Below are 26,589 nucleotides of genomic sequence, written 5' to 3' on the forward strand. Positions count from 1 at the left end.
CCCTCCTATTATATACTTTTCAATATATTTGAAAACTCTATCTGTATTCAATACAGTATGTAGAGTATTTTCTAAAAATGTTTAGGAAACATGAAGGTGATGCTTTTAGATTGTCAAATTCAATAGAGAGTTTTCAAGTGGACTGAGTAATATTTTGGACAGTTTGGGGAAACTAATGGAAGCTATTTTCTATGTGAAAGAGTGACATAACAAATGAAATAAGTAGATTTCAATGTTCAGTGTTATTGAGGGCATATATTGAAATTACATCATGTTAGTGGGCTTTTTAATGAGATTAAACTAAAATGACTTCAGGGCAATGATATATTAGACTTAGTTTGGTTATTAAAGTGTGATATCTTAAAACAACATTCTTGTTTAGAGAGTTTCACTATTTCCTGGCAACATTTGCTCTAGGCTTCTTATCTAATTAATGCCCGTTTTGTTTAGTTTTGTTCATTATTTAAATTAACCATGCTTCCTAATAAAATATATGGCAATTGGTTTGATTTGCATTTTCTCTGAACCTTACATACATTTCCTAATGGATCCAGACCATTGTTGTCCCTGCTAAAGGTAAATAATAAATAAGTAAATAAACAAATAAATAAATAAATAAATACAAGTTTTATTTTATTGCCAAAAAATCTTGAGAGCTCATTTTTTTCCCTTTCAAAGTTTCATTGATATATTCTATACCTTAGAATTGAGGAAAATCCTGAATTACCTTTGGAATGCCAAGAGTCTTTAAACTTCTTTAATAAAGCTTCAGAGGGATCAGCTTTGCTCAGTGAAAAATGTACGGCTCCTCTAGGTATTTTTTAGGCTCATCAGGGAGAAATAGGTGGGCGTCGTGAGGAACAGAATCTTAGAGATTGGTTCAGTTGGGGGGAAACTAGGGAGCCAGACACATGTCTTTTTGAATCTCCTTCTCAGGAGCTCTCCTTTCTGAACATTTACGACCTCTTTTTCTGATATTTATATCTATGTTTCTTAATGACATTTATATCCATAGTTTCCACAGCTAGTTCTGTTGGTCACTTGAGGATTAACCCATCTTCCAGCTTCTGATCTAGACCTTACCTTCTGACTGGAAACTATTCCTACTGAGAACTTAAACCTGTTGAAGGCCACGCTTATCTTGAACCCCTTCTCTCATAAAACCCCATATATGGGACGCATTGTGGTCAAATAACCAACAACCTCAGCTTGGGTTCGAATCCTTGAGCTGTCACTTCCTCCCCGTGTGGCAATGGGGCTCATTACCTGGCCTCTCTAAATCTCAGTGGTCTCTCTGGAAAATGGGGTATATTAATAATAATCATACAGTTATTATACAATTATACAATAATAATTCTATAATCCACAGACTTTAACCACTTTTTCATTCTCCATCACCCCTGCCACCATACCCTACTGGCCTTCCTTAGTTTTGGAGAAGTGGGTCTTCTTTTTAATCATTCCCTTACTAAAACTCTTCGCCACTGCACCCCCTTCTCCCCTGGCAAACTCCAAACAAAATAAAACCCAACTATCTGCCTAACCCAGGCCAGCAACCAAGCAACCACCCCTGGAGAGGGATAGACAGACATAATTGGCTAGTTTCACTTTAAATTCATGACACCAAATCTCCAATGGCCCTTCCACAGTGCTCTTCCCTACCATCTGAAATAACTATTTCTCATTTTGTTCCCTGTCTTCAAACTCTCAACACTTGATCCTCCAAGACTTTACACACTAGTGAAGACCTTTGTCATACTTCTCATCTCAGTTACTGACATAACTGTATCCATGCCCACTCCCTTTATGTAGCCTCACCTTCCTAAGATTGAAGCATCTGTTCCCTTCCATCTGCAAGCTAGATCGTCTGCCTTCTCACCTACTTGCAACAAAGGATTGCACTCTTGCAAATTTCCACTCTCTTTTGCATCACTCATATGCCCCTTTAGACTGCACTACTTGTAGAAGTTGCAAAGTCTCCTATGTTCAAAAAGGAAACAACAGTAAATAAACAGAATAGGCAACAAAATCTCCCTTAAGCCTACCACCACCTAAAGTTACTGCCCATTTCTTTGTTGCACTTCAGAACAAAACTTAAAGACATCTGAGGTCATGTTCTGCAATTCCCTTGCCTTCCTCTCCATTTTCATGCTCCCTCCCAAGTGGCCCCGTTGCAGTCATTATTTTCTATATCTTTCATCAGCACCGACATGGTTAGCAGCACCCCCACTCCCAACCCCCTTCCCCTCCACTTCTGTGCTACCATCCCTCTTTGTTTTCTCCTACTACTCTTGCTCCTTCCTCTCTGTCCAATCTCTAAATGTGCAGTATCTCAAGATTCAGCCATTTGATTTTCTAACTATAATCTCTCCCTAGGTGTCATTGATATGATGGTGACTCTTAAATTTATATTTCCTGTCATGACCTGTCATCAGACCTTTGGTCTCAAATGCCAGATTGTCTACATGATTGACGTCCCTAATTGTTTGTCCAGTAGTTATCTCAAATTCAAAATGTCCAAAAATTAATTGATTGTTCCCTCTAAACCAATCTTTTTCTGCACCCATCCTTATCTCATTAAACAGCCCCACAGTGCACCCATTTGCTGTAGCAAAAATCTAGTCTCTATCCTTGATCCTTCTCTTTCCCCTGCCCTTTATATCCAATCCATTAGCCAATCTTACTGGCTCTAAATGCACCACACATCGTGATTTTTCCCATTTCTCTCTTCATCTTCTGTAATGACTCCCAAGTCCCCACTACAATCATTTCATACAGATCACTCAATTGTCTCCTAAATGGTCTCCCTGCTCCCACGCTGCCCCATCCCTAATAATTTTCCTCACAACAGCCAATGTGATCTTTTAAAAAGAGATCACTCCCCATTCAAGCCTCTTTTCATCATCCACAGAATGAAATTCTAATTTTTTGCCATGCCCTATAAAGCCCCACATGATCTGGCCCTGACCCAGAGATCTGTGATCCGTGCATATGGCTATTATTTCAATCACACACAGACGGTTCCCTTGTCAAGGCTTTTGTACTAGCTGGGAGATTTCCTCGGATTGCTTTATCCTAGGTGTGCAAAGAAACTCTATCCTTCCCTATCATATTATTGTGTTTTATTTTCTTCACATAAGTCATCATTCTCTTGTGTTAATTGCCCAGTTCCTTGTTTGTTTATCAATCTACCTCCCTGTATTTGAATTTAAGTAAGCTCTAGGAAAGAAGGAGACTTGACTGCCTTCATTGTGGCTTTTCCAGCAATAAGCTCAGCTCAAAGTTAGTATTCCAGTCATCGGTTCAACAACTAATACCTATAGGGTTATTATAAAAAGTAAATAAAGGAGTGTTTTAATTGTGTAGTATTTTGCCAGCCACAGAATATCTGCTGAAAAAGTTTAGTTACTGCCTGTATTATTATAATCAGTTATTCCTCAAATATGTATCAGCAATGTTAATTAAAATAACTCGTGCTAATATCTTAAATAATTCAGATGAAGGATTTGTATATTAACAGTTGTTTTCTAAGGTAAGCAATGTTTTAAGCTAGAGAAGTAAATACATTTTTTTGCATGTAGGTCAATGTTTCAACATCTCTAAATTCAAATCACATGGTTAGTGACTGATTTTACCTACTGGTAAGACTGAACCTATTCATGTCCTCTAACTAATCAACCCTTCCAAATATAAGGGCAACTTCCTTGAACTAAATTAAAATCAGAGACCTTATCATTAGACCTAGGTTCATTTAATTTAAGCCCATTATTAAACCTCCCACTTTTCAAAAATGTATGACTTGAGGGAAATCTCATTAAACTTCATGGAGAGGCAAAAGTGAGCTTTGCTTTCAGAGCCAACCAGAAATGGAGCCATTAGATATGTGTGATGAGGTACAAATTACAAGGCGATATATGAAGAAGGTGGTATCCCACCACCTATTTTAGTCTCTTTTTCCAAATCATCTGTGCAGGGATCCCAGATGGCAGTGATGAGAATGAATTTGGAAAGAACAAAATACAAGGGCCCCAAATCACAGAACAAAAAATGATAGTTCTAAGTATTTGAAACATTCTAGGAAATGTTTTTCTAATCGTGTGTATAGTATAGAAAGTTCATATAGACACTGAGATTTAATCATGCCTCTAATTTATTCAACTCCTGTAAAAGAGATCATAGGTCATTCTCGACTCCCTATTCCACAGTTTTGCTCATAGGTGCTTTGTAAAGACTTTTCCTAGACTCATTTCTAGTTTTTCAGAAATTTATTTTTTTCTTCTTTTGTCCACTTAATTTCTATTTTTATTTGAAATTAATTCATGTAAGAATGTACTTTCTTGTGGAGAGGAGTTAGCTCAGCTTATGGACTACATTGTTCTTGTTTGGAATGTTTATGATGTTACCACAATAAGTAACACAGAAAAAGTTTTAAGGATAGTATTTAGTATAAACGTCATCTATAGAAAGAAATTATTTGACCAAAACAGAGTTAAAAAATACTTTTGCAGCTCTTAGTATCTCTAATAGGGGATCATGTTTCTCATAGCATTTAAAATCATGCAACATCACTGCTTGGGAAAGTACCATGAGTCAGTATTCTCTAAGAACAGATCTAAGAGAATGAGTGATAGTGTGATATGGAGATATGCCTTGAATTTACAGTGTATTCTCTTATTGAGCTTATTCCGGGAATGCATTTAAATTGGTGTGATGCATTTGTTATATAAAAATTGATTATCTATATCTATCTATATCTATATCTATATCTATATCTATATTTTTACACTCTCTTAATACTCTCTCCCTCACAGTTAATCCATTCCCTATGTTTCCACTTGGGGGAGGGGGCGGAAAGAAGACAGAAACTGTTGATTTATTGGAACTTTGAAAAAAAAAATCAAAGGATCAATTTACTTACCGGCTTGGAGCTCTGGTCTAAACTGTAATGGGATATAAAACTGATGTTTATGACCAAAAGTATGTTTTCAGAGTTAGTCCAGAACAATCCCATCCGTATATTTCTGCTTTGTTATTAACTACAGCAGTTGGTTTTGTCAGTAGATTTTTTTTTTCAAACAAGTTATTTTATTACAAGAACAAAACAGACTTGCTAACTTAATGTCTAATTTCACCCATATTACAAATGCAAAGTATATATTATCATAGAATGTAGGTTACTGAACTCCAAAATAGTGTGCTTAAGTGAAATAAACTCAACTTGCAGAATTAGACCGATAAAGTATCTACAGTCATTATAAATAGTGTCAGTAGATTTAAAAAAAAATTCATAAATATGGGACCTTGGAACAGAATTATTCTGAAAGCAATATTGATAATGGGAAGTGAGGTTTCTTCCAGCCTATTACAGCATCTGCCTATATTCCTGAACATTATCATTCATTAGATCCTTCATTTCTCTGTGAAGATATAAAACTTTAAGATTGTTCTCATTTCTCGGGGCGTCTGGGTGGCTCAGTGGGTTTAAGCCTCTGCCTTCAGCTCAGGTCTTGATCTCAGAGTCCTGGGATCGAGCCCCACATCGGGCTCTCTGCTCAGTGGGGAGCCTGCTTCCTCCTCTCTCTCTGCCTGCTGCACTGCCTGCCTCTCTGCCTTCTTGTGATCTCTGTCTGTCAAATAAATAAATAAATAAAATCTTTTTAAACAAAAGATTGTTCTCATTTCTCTATTAAGATTAAAAGATAGTCACATTTTTTTCTCAAGAATTAGTCTCCTTACTTTTTATAAAACAAGTCAGGAAGCAGAAAGTAAAATGTTGGTTGCCAGAGCCTGGAGAAAGGGGAGAGGCGGAGTATTATAATTATTTAATGGGGAAAGAGTTTCAGTTTGAGGAGATAAAAAGTGTTCTGAGAGTGATGCTTGTGATAATTGCACAACAATGTGAATGTACTTATGCCACTAACCATACACCCAAAAAAAGTTAGAATGGTACATTTTTATGTTAGATTATTTGACTACCATAAAAGTATTGATTTTTTAAAAAAGTACGCAGGGCAGCAGATATCTGAAGATGGTGTTTTTTTTTTTTTCCTAATTACAGACCAAATAGTTTTGTTCTTGAGGTGGTCCTCATGAAATGTATGTTGTCCAATTTTAACATAACATAAACATTTATAGTCAATCTATTCCACAAATTCTAGGCAAAATAGAAAGACTAAGCTGGAAGAACTATTGGAAAACATTGTCTTCCTTCTAATTATGCTCCTACCCTCACACCCTTCTCAAGACTGTTTCAGTCATAGCCCGCTGGACCTTGTCTATATTCAAAGAAGACTCAGGTAAAGCATCAATGAAGAGATCAATAACTAAAATAAATACAAGAGATCCATAGCCACTTGAATTGAACTGATGAATAACTGGACCAGACACTATAATCAAGTAGAAATGCTCTGTGTGTTATGATTGAGTAAAAATACCAGTGTGAAGTCTGAAGTGTAAATGTAAATATTATCATAAATGCCAGTTTCTAATTTATATTTGTATGGTACCCAATATCTAAGGACTATACTGCATGTCCTCTTTCTCTACATTAAATGTATTTCAGAGACCAGCTGTATTTGTTGTGGAAAGGACTCAGAGCTCTGGCTCCAAATAAGTCAGTGGTCAAAGTATATTTTATGAAGGATTTAGGATGATTGGAAGAGAAACAGAAAAACCTGTTTTCATGAGCTAGCTGAGGCCTTTGCCTAAAGTTCAGCATACAAGGGTGAGAACAACAGTTGCAGGAAGCATGGTTAGACTGATAAAGGGAGTCTAGAACAGGTGTGAGCAGTGTGTTTTCGGGAAGATGCGATGCAGCAGGAAGTGGTGTCAACTCCAGTACCCTCTGGACAACCAAGAGAAGAAGAAACCCTCAGTCGGGGGAGGGGAGAAGAGGGGATCTGCAAATTAATATTGTAATTCACACTGCCCTTGGTTTTACAATTCTCCACTCTCTCCCTTCTCCTCCCTTTTGCACTATTGTTTACAGCCCCTAACAAGTGTGTATCCCAGTTCGGAGTCAAATGCAAATGACTCATTCAGCTGTCCACCTGACTCTAATGTTCTGTTGATACGAGAACCAGCTCAATGACAGGGGACAGAGACATGAGTCAAACCCATTTCACTCCACATCTTCAGAAGCATATGCCCCTTTGAGGTTACCTCATGATACAGTCCTTAGATTATCTCTGCATTGTTTTTGTTTGTTACTTTGTTTTGTTTTGGTTTTAAAGAAAGAAAGAAAAGGAAAAAAGAAAGAAAAAGAAAAAAGATGTTAAAATATCTGGGACCAAAATGATCAGTATGTTTTCTAGAATTGAAAATTGCTGTTTTAATTCTCCCTTTGGGTAGTTTCTAGGTAAAGGGACTTGTAGGATCACTAAACTAATTTTCAAGTTGTTTAAGCATGCCAAAATGTGCTCACACATGAGGGAGTGAGGCACTAAGATGCAGCAGGACACATCAATTTTTCTACTGTAGCAATTAAGGCATCACACACACTTATCAAACTGCTGAGTGACTAGCTGGGGATTAGCTTTTAGGAATGCAACAAAATTACATCCACATAGATTTAACTGCTGTTCAAGGATAAGAATTTCAACACAAGAAAGATGCAGTGAAAGAACAAGAGAAATCCACTGTTCTACATTAAAAAAATTAATTCTGCACAAGATCTGTGCCCGGTGATACACTGGATTTTATTTATTTTTTAAAATTTCATTCTTGGTAATCAATCAATAAATATCTGAACATGTGAACTGAATCCAGTATACTTTAATCAAAATATATATACCATTTTCTCAAATTCTGTAAAGATACAGTGATTGAGAAAAGGTCTGACAAGTGAAAATACAGTCATAGATGCCGGGAGTCATAGAGATTTTAGAGATTATCTCTCTCACTCTCATTTTATCAATGAGAAAAAAAGTGTCACTTTGAGGAGATACAATCAATTAAATCTGGTTACATTAAAAGTGAATTTTCTCTCATATGTTTTCTTATTAAAAGAATGTTTACCTATTATGAGTTCCATGAAGGCAAAGACTGGGTCACTTAGTTATATATAGTAATATAGTAGGTGTATGTGCAATGTGTATGTTTGCATATATGGATATATGTGTATAAGTATACAGTATATAACAGATACACTGTAAGTACACAGCAAATGAATGAATCAATGAAACCAATCTTGACTTTCCAAGATCTCAAAGAGCTAGCGTCTTGAAATGTAGCATTCTCTAAATGTTCTTATCTCAGAACTTTTGTATTGGAAAATAGTCAAGTACCAACAAAAGCTCTTCCTAGTCTACTACTTATGCTTTATATTCTACCCAACTAATTAAGTTGTAATATGTATTTCTTCAAATAATAATTGAATTTTAAAGTAAAAATCTTAAGAAAATTATTCCTATGAAGTTTTCCCAATAAAAGAGTTAGATTTTAAAGCCCATTCTGTAAATCTTTATTTTCTCTTTTATTATGAAGATGTTATTTATTGTAAAGCAATTTTAGTATGGCAAAAAACCATATAATCATGACTCACTATTACCTAAAATTAGTATCTATAGGTAAAGCCATTCATTCAGAACAAAATCTGTGTTCAAGTAAGCCTGCAGAAAGGGAATCAAGTCTGTTCTATGATTATAGCTTTATAAAGGTTATCGGATGTATGGGGTTTTTAAGAACAATATATTAACAGAATTTTTGTTTCTTTTATATAAATTTATAAGAATCTAACTATTCCCATAGTTGGGACATGATATCTCAGTCCTGTTGGCTTATTGATAGCCAGAACCTTAACAAGGGCCTATAAATGGTCATTTTATACCTTATAGTGACTTATGAATTCTATGTACAGAAATCCTAGCTATGTTCAAAAGTATTAACATATCCAAATTTTCTCATTGACTGTCAATAACATGATCAATTATGTTCATTAATTGTAAACATTATATAGAATAAAATTTTAAAATATGGCTCTTTTCTATATAAATAAAAATCTCAGGTAAAATGAATAACACAAATGTAATTCTTTTAATTAGATAATACTACTACTTATTCAAGAAAATAATACTTTTTAAATATATTTTGTTTCTTAAAATGGTAATGGGGAAAATATAAATATATTTGAGAACTTTTGTTTCAAACATAAGAAGAACATCAAAATATAATATTGTTTTTGTCTTTCACTTCACCAATACTGGAAATTAAAAACAACAACAGTAACAGTGTTTTGACCATCCTATTACTTTCTCCTTGGTAACAAACCAAGAAGAATCCAAACTCATATTTTCTAATTCCTTAAATGCTAGGAAAAAAGATAACAGAAAGAAAGAGAGGCAAATAGTAGTTTTCTAGGGCCTGGGCCTGCTGTATTCATTCTTAAAAGCTAATGAACAAGTTAAATTTTCTAGGAGTGCAGTGTTCCAGATATAACCACAGGAGGATAGAAACAGGAGTGCTTACATTTGGTTGTAGCAAGTATTGCGTATTATGGAAGAGTACAGGCTGGGATATTTGTATACATATATAGAAATCAGTTGAAAATTCAATTTTGCAAAACAGAAATTCCCTTTTCAGGGAGGTAAAAACCCATATTTAAATACAGTCAGCAACCAAGGTCATTCAATAATTCTCCTTATTTCCCTTTAGCTCATTTTTTTCTTCCTAAGTTCACTTATTTTACCCCTTCTAATTTTAAATTCATTTTACTAGTTCTTATCCAATATAGGGACTAAAAATATAAGAGGCTAATGATTTTAGAGACATTTCACTTGTTTCAAAAGACAAATTCATTTGACAGAGGCAAATCTGATCACAACCACAAAACAGGACTTCATCAGAGATTTTTGCAAAATGTGGCAAGGAATCATACATTGAGTGAACAGCTACTGACACAAAGTTAAATCCTTTGTATATGCCCTATTACTATTCTTCACGGTAAATCGATAAGGAAAGCATTAACATTCATACTCCATGAATATAGAAACTGAGGCTTGCTGAGGTCAGAAACTTTTCTAAGGCACATACAGTTATTAAAAGAGAAAGCCAGAATAGAAACCAGGGTATGCCTTTTTCTAAGACTTGTAAGATCTCCCGGCTGTCTCCCAGAGCTTGGAGACCAATTAGGCTGACGACCCCCCCCCCCCACCATCACTGAGGCCCGGGGAGAATGAAGTCACTTCCATGAGAACATACAAGAAAGTGATGAAAGAGTCAGCCCAAACCAATCCTTGTTTGCTTCACTGTACTATACGGCTTTAGCTTATTTTCAACCCCAAGGCACACTTGAAATAAGATGTTTCTAAAGAACTGAGTTCTGGCATTAGGCTCCTTATCCTCAGCCACACCTAGACTAATTTAAGTCTTTTTGGAAGTTTTAGCAACTTTCCAGGCCAGGAAAATATTAATCACTGGATCACTGCTTCATAAATATAACCTTATTGGACCTCAAGAAGGTCTTTTGATGTGTATATTTGTAAGTGGAAAACAGGGATGGTATGAAACATCCCATTCTAATTAATCTGTCAGGAAACAAAGTCTCTCTATTCCACCTCTTTCAAGGTGAAGGTTTTGTTCGTTCCTTCAATCAATTGTGGCATTAGCACATTGTGTTCTAAACTCGTAAATATAAGTAAATAGACATTTTGCTTCCTGGTGGAATAGCCTTTAATCATTGTCACATTTATAAACTGTGTGCTATTAGTAAAACAATCCTTCCTTTAATTAACTCAAGTGTGGTTGAAGAAGACGGGGAATCTGTGCTGCTCGCTCACTGAGCTGTTCTGGAACATTCCTTCACATGGCAACCACCATGCACCCAAGGAGGTGAATCAATGGGGCAAGTGAAAATTACACGTGTAGGGAATGAAACAGTGAACCTTTCCATGACTTACCCTTGAATTAACTACTTCCAGGGAGACGTTCTGAGGCGGGGCGCTTGGCACTAAAAGGAACAAAACAAGGTGAGACGGTTACTGCCAAAGTCAGAAAAGAGAAACCACAACCTTCTGTGAAAAGAGAAAGTGTGACTTTCACAGTTCATGATGGTAATTAGGTAGGCTGATCCAGGTGGAACTTCAAAATTTTCCTGGAGAGATGAAAAGTAACTGCCTCTGTTTATTTTTTCTCACTTGGTAGCACCAGGCATCCATATAAGGAGTTCTCCCCACCCCCCAAAAAAAGTGTTAGGCAAGAGAGCACCTGTGGGGATACCAAATACTGCCATTTAGTTACAGCTTTCTTGTTAGAACCTTCCCAGAGAAACCAATAAAAATACACAGGAGATTTCCCAGAGTGATTTTAAAGGCTTAAGATATTGTGTCTTTCAGGATCTGCATGGTTTTATTATAAAATATGTCATTCTAATGGTCACTCATGTTGCTTAATCCTCTCACTGCAATTTTTATTATCTCTTAAAATGTGAAAAGAAGAAATACATATGTCTTTTTATCTGTGTGTAATTAAACCTGTGTGTCATAGATGCAAGCAGATTATCAAATAGCTCTCAGTGAGTCAAATGCATTAACCAAAAAGAAAAAAAAACAAAAACAAAACACAACTGCTTATTTTTCTTTGTGGATTTTTCTGTTTTTTTTTTTTTTTCTCTTACTTGAATTTTGATTGCCCCTTTCCTTCATGGAAGAAGGAAGAACATGTACATTTATTTTTTTAAACAACACTTCTAGTGGATATTTACTGTATCAAAAAATGAATACTCTATCATGTCAGTCATTCAGAGACTCCATTCACTAAATGGGTGTGTGTGTCAGACACTTCCTAGATGTCTGAGAAGAATCATAAACAAAATAAAGCTTTCTGCCCCACAAAAGAAACAGAAGTAGCATTCAATAAATGCCTAACACGTATTAACCTGTAAAATGAGTAGTCCTTATTTTGTTCATGACAATTTGATTAATTTAACAGAGAAGAAAGGCTCTCAGCATTTTCAAGAATTTAAGGGCCATTTTCTGTCATGTCGCCCCTTTTTTAACTTGAACTTGGACAATATCTACATTTCTTGAGGGTACTTATATTTTACCGTGAATTCATTTATGCCCTACTCTGAGTTTACCTTCTGAAAAGTAATCACCATGAGGGCATGGTATGTGTCTGATTAATCTGTATGGCCCCCAGACTGACATTCAATTAACAGCTACTGACTCAATGGTTACATGAACAAATAAATGCTTACTGAAATATTAGCTCCTAGGCCTTTCTGGACACCATAGAAATTATAATCACTTACTCTGTTTTGATTTCGAACTTCTTATCTTATTATCTTAGTAATAGGTGAAGGTTGTGAGCAATGTAGCTTGTGATAAAAAACAAAAACAAAAACAAAAACAAAAACAAAAACAAAAAACAAAAATCAAACCAAACCAACCAAACCAAACAACAACAACAAAAAAACACTCACTAGAGGCTTGTTTTCATGAATTAGGTCAACAAGAATTCTTTCAGAAATTATTTTGTAATTTAAGAAATAGACTTTATCATTCAACTTATTTTAGTTCATATTACATTTCTTTCAAATACAGAATATAATGCTTACAGAGTGCTGGATTCTTGTCACTTTAGATGCTGAATCCTCAGTATCAATAAGAGTTATCAAGTGTGACTGGGTATTTACCCCAAAGATACAGATGTCATTCGTGAAAAGAAGGGCCATCTGTACCCCAATGTTTATAGCAGCAATGGCCACGGTAACCAAACTGTAGAAAGAACCAAGATGCCCTTCAACGGACGAATGGATAAGGAAGATGTGGTCCATATACACTATGGAGTATTATGCCTCCATCAGAAAGGACGAATACCCAACTTTTGTAGCAACATGGATGGGACTGGAAGAGATCATGCTGAGTGAAATAAGTCAATTATCATATGGTTTCACTTATTTGTGGAGCATAACAAATAGCATGGAGGACATGGGGAGATAGAGAGGAGAAGGGAGTTGGGGGAAATTGGAAGGGGAGGTGAACCATGAGAGACTATGGACTCTGAAAAACAATCTGAGGGTTTTGAAGGGGCGGGGGGTGGGAGGTCGGGGTACCAGGTGGTGAGTATTATAGAGGGCACGGATTGCATGGAGCACTGGGTGTGGTGCAAAAATAATGAATACTACTATGCTGAAAATAAATAAAAAATAAATTTTAAAAAAAAGAGTATCAAGTGTGAAGGTCACATGCAGCAGATATTTGTTGAATTAATTAATTAACAGAGAGATTACAAGACATAATAAAAATGTTTTTCATACTCTGGGTTTTGGCCATAACAAGCTTTCTTTCTGCAGTTCTATTTTAATTAATGTAAGACATACATATGGTACAATGCACAAATCGTGTATGTGTGACTGGATAAAGTTATATGTCTGTAGGAGCATTCACATTTAAACAACACCTGAATCAAGATATAGAATATTTTCAGTATCCTGGAAAGTTCACTTGGGTCCCTTCCCAATCAATATCCTTCTGAGAGTAACCACGAGTCTGACTTCTAACACCATTGATTAGCTTAGCTTGCTTTGGAGCTTACTAAAAATGAAATCAGTTATTTTGTTCAGGTTGGTTTCTCTCATTGCGATTTCTTGGGATTCATTCTTTCTGCTGCATCTTGCAGTGGTTTCAGTTATTTCGTTTGGTTTTTTATTGGTCGTATTCTAAAATATTACCATTATATTTTATATTTACTCATTCTATTGATGAATGGCATTGGATTACATTCAGTTTGGGGCTATGAAGAATAAATCTGCTACAAAAACTTTTGTACATGTCTTTTGATGAAGAACTGCATTCATTTCCTTGTTATATACCTAGGCCTGGAAAACCTGGGAGCAGTGGAAACTCCTACGGGGTTATATATATGTTAAATATAGAAAATTTCCAGAAATTTCCATATCCTTACCAACCTTTGTTTTTTTCTGAATCTTTTCCATTTTAGTCATTTGGTAGGTATGTAGTATTTTTATTTGCCTTTCCCTGAAGACCAGTCATGTGGAACATCTTTTCACATGTTTGGTGGCATTTGGATGTCCTTTTTTGTCAAGTTCTTAAAATGTGTGTGTGTGTGTTTTAACAGATCAGTTTCCTTCAAAACTCATTTTAAAATTTTCTTTCTTTTATGTCTTAGATTCCATTTTCATGTTACTATGATTAAAACACTAAGATTTTTTTCCCTAAAGATTAATCAGAAGGGCTCTTTTGCATTTGACAAACTTCCCATCTTCTCGACTCTTCCCAAATGCTATTAATGAAATGGACTTCCCTAAACTATCTTCACAGACTGTGAACATCCCTGTTCAGTTTCCAGGAAAGGGAATAATGCAGAGGCTTTAGTAAGACCATCTCCACATTCTATTTCCATGAAAGAGGAAATATTAGAGGAGGCTGGAAATAATAACAATGTGTGTGGTCAGAAAAACTGAACAGAATGGCATCCTCACAACGAGAAAGAATTTAATATAATCTATGTTAAAATTATTCTGTAAAGCATTGAAAATTAAAATAAGCACCGACTAAAAAAAAATGCCAAGTGTTACATCATATAACTTCACAAACTTGGAGCACACTAGCTGTTCTTGCCTTATGTAATTAGGAAAGAAAGAAGCGAGTTCCTCTGAGAGCATTTTTAGTTATCAATCTCTATTCCCTCCCTCTCACTATAGGCTCCCCTATTATTGATGTACAGTAGGTAAAATTAGATGCTTGGTGGAAGTAAATGGAATCCACATTTATCTGAACTTTTCTTTATTTGATTTCCCAAGATGTTTCATTATCTCATGAGTGAAAGAGGAAAGCCATAGTTCATTATTTTCTCTTCAAAATGTCAAGCAATTATCATTTACAATTGGCTTGTTAAAGCCAATCAGAGGCATTTGGTCCAGAAACTCCCCTCAATATGGTAAAACATGCAGGTTTGATACAGAGGATGATGATGCATTCTGCAAAGTAGATAAAATTCCCATTTGTAAATGAATCTCCATATAGAAATGCACTCGAATTCCTCTCCTTACCAAATGTGTGCTGTCCTTTACACACAATTTATGGATTGAAATAACTGATATATAATGATGAGCTTTGTACTTTAAGCAATTAGCAGGAGAAATTCATTACAGAATAAGAGAAACTCAAGATTTTTTCACATTAAATCTTGCTCCTTTTCTTACTTGTGACCTAGCTCTGCTGCTTACAAGCCTTGGCCTCTTTCTAATATTAGTTTTGTCATCTGTAAAGTAGGAAAAAAAATATAATACCATGAGGATTAAAGGTTAATAATGTTAAGTGATTAGAGCAGGGCCTTGCACTAATAAGTACTCAATAAATACCAGTGACAATAGCAAAAATTACATTCTTATAGTTAAGTGCGCCTATGAAATTGGGTCCTTCTACTTTGGGGCACAGAGCAAGCTGGCACAGAAATTCATAAATATTAATTGATTCATAAAATATTTTAATGACCTATAGTTGTCAACTAGTTCAAGAGATGGTGTTTGAGAACAAACTAGCAAAATTAGTTACATTCCACCCTAACTTTAGGCTCTCTAGATCTGACATTCTAAAATCCCAAATGGTTTAAAGAAGTGAATAAACAAAGAATACAATAAGTGGAGGGATCTGAATGAAAAACAGTTTTTCTTCCCAGAAAAACAGTGAAAGTAAACTAAGTTAGAGACGACAGCTTATCAGTATAAACATCTTCATGAGCATTTTAGCATGGAATACCATTGGGATAACTAATTCAGAAGAATAAAAACATTGTTTTCATTTTTTTTGTTTTTATTCAATTTTTTATGGTCTCAGTATAAATTTTTGTAGTAGGGGTACCTCTGAACTGATAAGAAACACAGTGTTCTCTATAACACAGATGCATTCTTTCACACGCACATCTATTAAATTAGCCCCATAAATGGAAAGTACTAAAGATAAGTCTGTACATACTAACAACTGTATTGTTTTCTGAACTGTCTGATTAATACAGTAAATAATTACTGAGATGATGAATGCAGGGATGACTATAACAGCATCGCTCATGCTAAGGAACATGTAATATAAGGAGAAAAAATGACATATATATTGTCATAGATAACACTTATTGAACACTTAAATATATGCCATGCTTACATTTAAGGTGCTCATATGGATTAGGCCATTTAATTTCTACAACATCTTCCCTTCATAACATCCAGAAAGTCAAGGAGAAGACAGCTTCAGGACTGAGGACTGGGAAGTAGCAGACTATGAAATGTGATAAAATATACCTCTGTATGAGGCATGACCCCCGCATGGCCAGCTTTAATAGAATGAAGATATCAGACTGAGCAGAAAGAAGGGGACTGGATAACAAGAGAGAGAAAGCTAAGCATCCAGGAGATTTTGTTGGAAATCAAAAGAGATGATTGATTGTGAAGAGGGTTGCAGACCAGGTCCAGGAGCAGACTCCAAGGGGGCCATTCAGTTTTTGCTTTCTCCTATCAAATGCATCGATAAAGACAAGTTGGCATCCTTTGCACAGGGACTCTTGTTGGGTTAGGGTCATGAAATCCTTTTATTTAGTGACAGACATTTTCTAAGTCCTAACTGTTGCAACACTTAGAGATAATAATTCTTGGACTAATGAATAATAATCTATCACTCTCACTTAATGACATTTAAAACCAAAGTGGAGAATAAGGCCACAGTATTACAGTTCAGAGTGTGAATGAAATCTACATAAATTATGTAAAATATTCATTTTCATTTGTTTTCCTTTTATTTTTATAATTATAAGTTGTGAAGTAATTTATTCTGCCAATAAATATTCTATTCTGTCCTCAATAACAGAATCAGATGGGTGGGCATTAAAAATGATACTGAAGTGGTGTCACATATAAAATATTTTTTTAAGTTGAAATTGCAAATGAGCATCACTCCTGTGTCTGTGCTGAGCTGTCCTTAATAACATGCATGACCTTCCTCAATCCACTGATACTGTGTGAAATACGCTTTCAGGTACTTTTCCAGATTAAACAATGATGGATTGGTTAAGGAATCACAAGTTAAAGTCTTTTTTCCTTTGAAATTCAGAGGATCAATAATTTATAGAATTATATACAACAACATGGAAACCTTTGCTGAAAAGAGACAGCTTGTTGCCTTTTTTAATATTCATGGCAGCCATCTCTGCATTTCTACACCTGCCTGAATTTCCACTGGTCCAACATTATATATTCTGCTGCCATTTATTTTCACTTGTCATTAAATTTCCCAACATTTCTTTGTCCTTTTCTTAGATCTCTAGTTTCCTCTGCTACTGCTTTGCCGAACCCTTTTTTTTTTTTTTTTTTTTTTTTTTTTTTTTTTTTTTTTTTTAAAGATTTTATTTATTTATTTGTAAGAGAGAGAGAGAGTGAGAGCGAGCACAGGCAGACAGAGTGGAAGGCAGAGTCAGAGGGAGAAGCAGGCTCCCTGCAGAGCAAGTAGCCCGATGTGGGACTCGATCCCAGGACACTGGGATCATGACCTGAGCCGAAGGCAGCTGCTTAACCAACTGAGCCACCCAGGCGTCCCCCGAACCCTTTTTTTAATTAAGAATTTTTCCTCTCTTTTATGATAGTTCAGAAAATATGTCTAATATTTCACTTACGAGGCAAGTTTACAACTAAAATTATGCATTGCCCTATTTAGTTTTAATACCTTCAGTACTGGATTATTTGGCTTATATCCTTAACACCATATTTTCGAATTAAGTGATATAACATATAGGACGACAGTCCATCGTTTACACTTTTAATTATCCACAACCCTCTCCCTCAGAATGAGAAATAAGAAATAAACCAATGTAAATTAGTCCAAACACCTGCACTAATGTGTTTGTGTTTATAGACAATAAGATACCCCTCCCCCCACCAATAATTTGAACTCTTAGGCAGTAGTCACACTTTTGAAGATTACCTATTAGGACATTCTGACACAGAGCTTGAAATATACCTTGGAAAGTTTAAATTTAACTCTAAGAGGTATTCTGAGCGAATGAGTTAAATTTTTAATCAATGCTAATATATGCCAAAAAGTTTTAATTAGGAAGCCTTGAAGATGCAATCTATTACATACATGCAATATTACATCATCATTATCAAATATGTGAATCAAGCTTCACTGTCTATAACTTACCATCAGAAAGTGTAACCACTGTTATGTCATCAGTAGATACTCCTGGCCCATAGCGATTATAAGCTAGGAATCGAAGGGTATATTCCGTGAATTTTTTCAGGCCTTCCAGCTTATAAGATAGTCCATCAACCTCTATATTCTGGAGACATAAAATGCCAAACTGTTATTCAGGAGGCACATTAAGCAGAAATGGCAGCCATTCTGCACAATCAGTGAATTGAATATTAGACTCTTACTCACAAAACTACACTCAAGCCTTATCATGAGTTGTTGTAAAACCTAACTTGTGACACACACTCCCCCACTAAATCCCAAACTGTTCTGTAGACTCCTAGTTAAAACAGCACCGTGCTATTTTTACAGTCATTAAGTTCCAATATGTTTAACGCCACCCGAAACATTGAATGGTGCGCCGTATTCCACCCACACCGAAACTCTGACAGGCAGAAGGCTGCCTGTGATCCGTGGGAACAGAGAGTTGCTCCTCTACCTTAGTGGAATAATTCACTACGAAACAGTAGGTTTCTTCCTTCCCTTGCTGAAATAGAACCACAGTTCTTGAAACTGGCAGATCCTTTGCCACAATCTTTGTGTCTCCCAAGGCTGTGAGGGGGTTTGGAACAGTTTCAGTACTTCACACAGCTGCAGAAATGAGGTACTGGAGGTGAAGGTCATTGAGAAATCAGAGCCAGTGTGTTCTTAGAAGACACGTTATTTCACTCTCCACAAAGATGCTCACACTTCTATTTGTCTCGGGCAACCTCATTTCTGAATTTACTTAAGTGGGTTGGTAAAATTCATTATGGAAAAGCCAAAAATGCATTTAAAATGGAGAGGATAGAAAGATGGAAGCAATAGCTAAATGGCATGAGGACAGCAAACAAATAAAAGATGGGAAGGATAATTACATAAAAGGAAATCTTAGTGATCCTATTGCGCAATAAAACTTAGGGCTTGAACTATTCTGAATAGGAGTGTTGTGACACATTTTTTTTTTTTTAAGGCAAAATCTCTATCATGCAGTTTATGGGGAAGCATGAAGACCACGGTATGCTTGGCAAGCTTCATAACACATGCAAAGAACTCTGTTATCTCAACATGGGCTCTTGGTTTTTCCATTTAACTGGGCACTTGTCTATATATCTTTTTCCACATGAGGCTGAAAATTTGGAAGTAAACATCTCTCAGTAGACTTATATGTGTCACAACACAGAATTGTTGAGTTTTCAACAATTATATATACTTATTTATCTGAAAATCTAATTTTCCTGTTTTTAGGGATCTGTGCAAAGCACAGATTACAAACAAAATGTAAGAAGGAGGCAAGTAGCCTTCTGGAGTGAGATTTCCTGAAAACAATGAAAAGGACAGGGGACTACAACCTGAAGGACAAAAGGACAGAAATAACTCAAATACACAAGGATGAGATAAGCAAGTTGACTGAGGTCATCGAACAAAAGATCAATCGTCCTTAAGATAAGGACTCATGATGCAAATGCTTTCTAGGACTAGATGAGTTAATACAACTGTGGCTATGCTGGCCCAGGCCACTCCCTACTCAGATAAAAAAGAAAAATTACATCCTTTATAGTGACTTTATCTCATAGCACAGTTGCCTCTCTTACAATCAGAATTCAATTAAATTGCTTAAAGTTTCTAATAACAAGTACTCTAAAACTGATCAGCTATCCAGTTAACGTGCTGGTCTGGACTGAACTAAGAGTTTGCAGATCTCCTAATGGCTCTAGTCCTAGGAAAAACCAACAGGTGGCAGCATTGGGCCCGTTCTTTGCCTACCTGTTCCTTTCTCGTGGACACCTCAGTGCAGAACAATCTGTAACCTTGGACTGGACCGTTTGCATAGGCAGGGGGTTCCCAGGTAATAAGAATTGAGGTAGGTGAGGTAGATACAGCTTGCAGGTTTTCTACTGGTCCTGGAACTTGCACTGTATAAAAAAGAAACTGATTGGTCTAAGAGGGTTCTTTTTTTCAAAACAAGCAAAATACATCTTTTACAGCTTATGGAGATTATACCCCTATGTATTATTTTTAGAACCAAATGGGATAAGAAAATAAAATGCAAATATAAAGCAATGAATTTTAGAATCATTTATTTTGAAATTCAGGAGGGGATTTCTATTGATCTAAATTACTTAGTTCATTTTTACAGCGGAGGAAAGTGGTCAAGGAGTCTAACTGACTAGGAAAATGACAGAAAAAGAGTTGGACTCTTAATTCAAATTCTTAGTATGGAAAATCTTCCACCATACCAGCATGCCTTCGCTTGTGTATGACTAATAACCACAAAAGGAAAACGAGAAAATACAGTTAGAATACTTACATGTCACGTTTCTACTTAGAATTCAAATAAGCAGCACAGCTATGGATAACTTACCACATTTTTATTTATGTCAGCATTTTAAAATCTTGACCAACCCTGAGTCATTAAATTAATTTTAGCATCAATTTTCTATTTCACTTTCTAGTATTCCATTTTTTCTCATAGCTGCTACTTTACTTAATCAAGAATAAGTACCTTGTTCATTAAAGAAATTAAATAGCACAGGTCCACAACTGGCTACCTGAAACACTTGTGTCCAGATATTTTTTGAGATCTAGAAATTTTCAGGTTTTAGAATGGTAATATGGTGCATGTGCAGTGTTCTATTTAACACCCCAAGTGGGGTATAGGGTAGCACCCTATTATCAGATCATGTATTTGCAGCAAAATACATGATATTCGGGACGCCTGGGTGGCTTAGTTGGTTAAGCGACTGCCTTCGGCTCCGGTCATGATCCCAGCGTCCTGGGATCGAGTTCCGTATCAGGCTCCTTGCTCCACAGGGAGTCTGCTTCTCCCTCTGCCACTCTGTCTGTCTGTACTCGCTCTCTCTCTCAATCTCTGACAAATAAATAAATAAAAATCTTAAAAAAAAAAATAAAAAAACTCTTTAAAAAAATACATGATATTCACATCAAACAGAATTACTAAAGACTATACATAGCATGGCATAAAGTCAAATCAGGTTTGGGTATGACATGTACTAAACTCTTTCGAATTCCAGATTTGTAAATTTTGAATTTAGGCATAATTTTTTATTTATGGACCTGAATATAAATATATGGTTTGTAAACTGAAAATCCCATACTCCTGTTTGTTAATACAATCTAAATTAAATGGTTTCATCATTGACAATATAACATATAACAATTTTATCTTCAATGTACCATACATTTTCCCCAGCCTTAAATGCCACCTCGCTTTGAACAGATGCACGTTTTAGGCCTCTACTGGAATTTTGTGAGTTTGAATGTCCAGAGTAAAACAGTCTGTGAAAACCTGGCTCACAGAGATCTGATAACACAACTCCTTAGATCAGGGCTGCACCTGTGTCCCAAATCAGTCATTTTTCAGAACGTATTCCATGGTATCCAGCCTCCTTAAGGCATCACTGCTCACACATTCATTTGGGGGAAAATATATATATATATATATATATATATATATATATATATATATATAATATTTTAGATGTATTTTATTTATCACCTTCACTTATTTTTCCACCAGTTCTCAGATCTTGAGTATCCCTATTACTGACATTTGTATTATTTCAACTTAACAAATGATTGCTATTTATTTATTTATTTGTCAGAGAGAGAGAGAGAGAGTGAGCTAGTGAGCTAGCACAAGCAGGGGCAACAGCAAGCAGAGGGAGAAGTAGTGGGACTCCATACCAGGACGCCAGGATCATGACCCAAGCCAAAGGCAGACACTTAACCCACTAAGCCACCCAGGTACCCTGACTGTTAACAATTTCTTAAAAACGTAGTTGAAAATAATTTTAAACCTACAGAAAATTTTAAGAATGGAAATAGTACATAGAATACCCATGTTCCCTTTTCCCAGGTATACACATATTCTTTTTTTTTCTCTTTGTCTCTATATACATATATATCGTATTTATCATATTCATCATATACAGAGAGACAGAGATACAGAGACAGAGAGTCTGAATCTATCTATTCAGATTAAGTTATGCATACCATGGTTCTCTACCCCCAAATGCATATTTCCTAAATATTATGTATGTGGATAATATGAACTTCAGTGTATTTTATTCTAATACAATATTTTTACTTAATTTTCATCTGCTTTCCAATTTTGTCAACTGACCCCATAATGTAATTTATGTAGCATTTCCCCCTCTCGTGCAAGATACAGTCTAGGGTCAAATTTGTATTTCATTGCCATGATCTCTTTAGTTGGTTTTATGCTAGAAAAGTTCCAAAGCCCATCTTTATCTTTTAGGTCCTTTATACTTTTGAAGACTATAGTCCCTTTTTTAAATTAATAGAATATTACTTATTTGGGGTTTGTTTTTGTTTCTTCATGTTGGATTTCAGTTATGCATTCTAGACTGAAATGAAACATGCATGATATCTGTCTCCTCAGGGCATCATGGCCAGAGGCATAAAACCTCTCTCCCTCCCTGGTTTGTTATATTAGTTCTGAATAGAAGGTGCTGCCAGATTTCTCCACGTAGAGTCAACTGATCTCCCTATATCCCTCCCAACCCCAAAACCCTGCTCTATTGTTCACAACCAATAAGCAATTTGTGGGGAGAGACTATGTCAGGACCATATAAATATCATGTTATTTATCAAAACCCCTTAGAATTAGCACTTAGTAACAGTTTTTGATAAATCAAATTTTTGGCATGGTGGTTATAAGTTTTTTTCTAATTTAAGCACTTCCTCCGTATCAACCACTTGGCACTCAACATTTTATTAGAAGCAAGAATCTGTATTTACTTTTTTTAAAAATAATATTCTATTTATTTATTTACTTTAGAGAGAGAGAGAATGAGCAGGGAGAACCTAAGAGGGAGAGGGAGAAGCAAGCTCCATGCTGAGCATGGAGCGCCATGTGGTGCTTGATTTCAGCACTCGAGATCATGACATGAGCTAACATCAAGAGTCAGATGCTTTACTGACTGAGCCACCCAGATGCCCCAATGTGATCTCACATTTCTATTTATGTATCTCCTATTAGTACGGGCACATGGATTTCTACTTTTTCATGGTCTATAATTCATAGTTGTCCTTAATCATTTCAGTGTTCAAATTGCTGAGTTCAAATTTGGCCAGTGAGGTCCTCTTTAAGTTGGTTCCTCTGTCCTTATAACATGCCCTATCATTTATTGGAGCACTTCCTGTCTTCCTAGCATAATATATTTCAGGCTCATCTTGATCCTGCTCCAGTTCTGGAATCAAACATTTCTCCAGAGCTGTCTCCTTCCTCTTCGTGGGGAGTGGTATTCAAGACAAAGACCGGTGTCAGCTGCGTTCATTGCTATTTGGGTGTCTTGTTTCTACATCCTATTGGTGAATGAGAAACAGGAATTTATATACACTTATACATACAGAAATTCATTCATGCCTACATATGCTCAAATATACAGGTACACATCTACACTTTTCATGACTCTACAGAGATACCTCCCATTCCAATACGTCTCTACAGAGTTTGCTCTTACGTTCCCCATTCCTTTTATGTCCTTTCTTCCATAGAGAAAACAATGGCTCCCAAAGATGACAGATACTTTATGAGAGTGCTCTCCCTGTGGTCCTTTTCCAGGAAGGGGTAATTTTTCTGTGGGAAATTCCTTAATTCCCAAAGGGGATGTCAGTGGACAATACTACACGACAATGAGGAGACTTGCCTGTGTCTAGGTTCATAATGATACCGTTAGAACTGTTTTGTAGTGAAGACATTTTGCTCCATGGTGGGAGGGGCACAGAAAAAAAAAAAAAAAAGTTGCCCACTGACATCATTCAACTGGTTTTTCAAAGTACAATGTTTAGAGAACAGAGATAAAAAACTATAATTTTCATGCTTCTGTGATTACTGATATATTCACAATGACAATGCAAACATTTTCAAAGGGGAGGTTTGTTTTCTGATTGGGAATCTGTATTTTTATAAGGAAGAGAGACAAAGAAAGAAGCAAGAGAACGGAGACTGAGAGACTCGCTTTTAGGTACATGTTGAATGGGACATAATCAGGATTTTGAAATTTCACAGAGCATATCCTTGTGGCCCAGTATAAAGTATTAACCGAATGTGCTCTTTCTAGCTCTCTTGTGGCTAAACCGAAAGGGCACTGCTTACTAAAAACAAACATGGCTCATTCTGGAAACTAACACTAAGATTTAAAAATGGCCAACATCCAAGGCCATCAATCCACATTTCAAGGAAGTTTTCCCAAGCAGGATGATTCCAAGAGGCCTGGGAGATGAGTGAGTCTCCCTTTTTTGGAGAAAGGAAAGGAAAACAATGTTTTAGAAGTTCCTGCTCATCTGTTCCACTGGAACACAAGGGGGTAATGAGAAGAAGAGTAAGTCACATGAGAATCTGGAAGGCCAAGCTGAGGGAGCCATCTAGAATAGTGAGGGTGGGAGTGCACAGCCCACCAGACTAGGACTCTGAGCACATAGCAATCAAATATTCCAACCTCATAGCAATCTCTATCAGGCATTGTGGGGAGAATAGACAGATTACCCAGATGTCTACAGCTCAAGGCAGCATCCCCACAAAGACTACCAATAGACCGCACTCAGTGAGGTCTGCTTAGAGTCTAGGCTCCATGTCAGGAAAATGGTTAAAGCACTCCACTTCCTTGCCCAAATAATAGGAACAGTTGTCTTCTCCACAGGGATATATGCATTGTTAACCATACACAACATATTCAATAAGCATGTGTCAAATGCATATAGTTTGTATATAATTATCAAATGTTACCCTAAATAACAAGTCTAGGGATGTCTGGAAGGCTCAGTCAGTTAAGCGTCTGCCTTTGGCTCAGATGATGATCCTAGGGTCCTGGGATCCAATCCCACATAGGGCTCCCTGCTCAGCCGCGAGCCTGCTTCTCCCTCTGCCTGCCGCTGGCCCTGCATGTGCTCTCTCTTTCTCTCTGTCGGTCTCTGACAAATAAATAAATAAAATCTTCAAATAACAAGCATAAAATAAAAATAGCTACTCTGCGTAGTCTAACCCATTTGATTTTGTTAATGCAGGATTGCAGAAGTGTTTTCCTGACACCTGATGAGAATGAAAGTTGGTGTACATGTCCATGCTTGTTGTATGCACGTGAACCTAGGTACACTTTGCCAACTGTATGATTTGTTTATATGCTACAAGACAACATCAGGTAGTTAGGTAATTGAGATTCAGTTTGGTAGTGCCTACTCTGTTGTCTGTTCACAGCTGAAATATTCTCCCTTCCTAATGGTCATTAGACAGTATCAGGGAAAAACAGGTGCTTGGGATTTCAGAAGAATTTCAAGCAGAGATAATAGACACCAGAAGTAAAAAAAGAGCATTCAGAGCATTTAGTGTAAGTGTGCACTAACAGCAGTATGTGTTTTTACTAATTCCAGCCAAACGATAACATTCTATTTGTTGTTGTAAGGATTCCATTTGGCTTTTTCTCAGAAAGGATTACATCTTAGTACTAAACTATTTCCTACTTCAACTTTTTGTCTTAAAATACAATTTGTTTTATGGTTTGATTGCATTGTTTGAATTTCCTTAACATTGTCATGTATTAAAATTAAAATACCATGTTGTTGTTCCAAGTAAATATAAACATTAAAACATCAAATAATTAACACCAAATGATATATTCATCATTTATAAGACCAAATACTGCCTGCATATGGGATATTTTTCTTTCCAACATTCCTGGCTAGTGTCAAAATTATTTCACATAAGCTAGTACATGCTTATTTTTCTTCATGACAGTGCTATACATTCAAATTTGTGAATTTCCTAATAATTTCCTTTGAATTATAGCCCAAACATAGGTCTGTGGGTAATATACTGTGCTTGTGTTAATTGTGGAAGTATGCATGTATTTATTTGTACATTTATCCAAACCTATAGCTATATATTTAAGAAAGCTTATGTAGTTTTATATATGGGATTTATTATATGCATATTAGAAGGAGAGACAGAAAAAGAGAAACAAAAAATGTTCAACAATGGGAATTATATGTGAAATTGATAAAGTTAACAGCTTCAGCCTTCCATTTCATTACATTTTAGTATGTCAGTCAAGAAACTTAATGGCCTTAACTGCTCATCATTTCCAAGATGTCTATAATAATCCCCACTGATCCCCTCAGTTGGACAATAATTTTGTAGCAAACTGCATCTAATTTCTCTTCATCTCTATTTGAGTTACCTATTTCTTCAAAGAATGGCAAGATTTCAGAATAGATGCATAATCTATGCAAGTAACTCATCAATCAATGTCACCTTAACCAACTCCGTTCTTAAATTTCAATATTGTATTTCAGTAGAAATTCATTATAACACCTGTAGCAAAGAACAAATCAAATACTATGTTGGAGTAAATGAGATGTATTACATGTC

General features: G+C 36.0%; 1 protein-coding gene across 1 annotated transcript in view; it reads right to left on the minus strand.

Annotated features, from left to right (window-relative positions):
- Positions 1–26,589, minus strand: part of DCC (DCC netrin 1 receptor) — a 769,602-nt gene that overhangs the window by 279,202 nt on the left and 463,811 nt on the right. Inside the window, exons 9-11 of the mRNA XM_059139941.1 lie at positions 19,944–20,092; positions 18,147–18,285; positions 10,896–10,945 (exon numbers count right to left, since the gene is read on the minus strand). Of these exons, the coding sequence (XP_058995924.1) occupies positions 10,896–10,945; positions 18,147–18,285; positions 19,944–20,092 (338 nt within the window). The remainder of the gene's footprint in view (positions 1–10,895; positions 10,946–18,146; positions 18,286–19,943; positions 20,093–26,589) is intronic.

The sequence above is a fragment of the Mustela lutreola genome, chromosome 11 (assembly GCF_030435805.1).
Source record: "Mustela lutreola isolate mMusLut2 chromosome 11, mMusLut2.pri, whole genome shotgun sequence".
NCBI lineage: Eukaryota > Metazoa > Chordata > Mammalia > Carnivora > Mustelidae > Mustela > Mustela lutreola.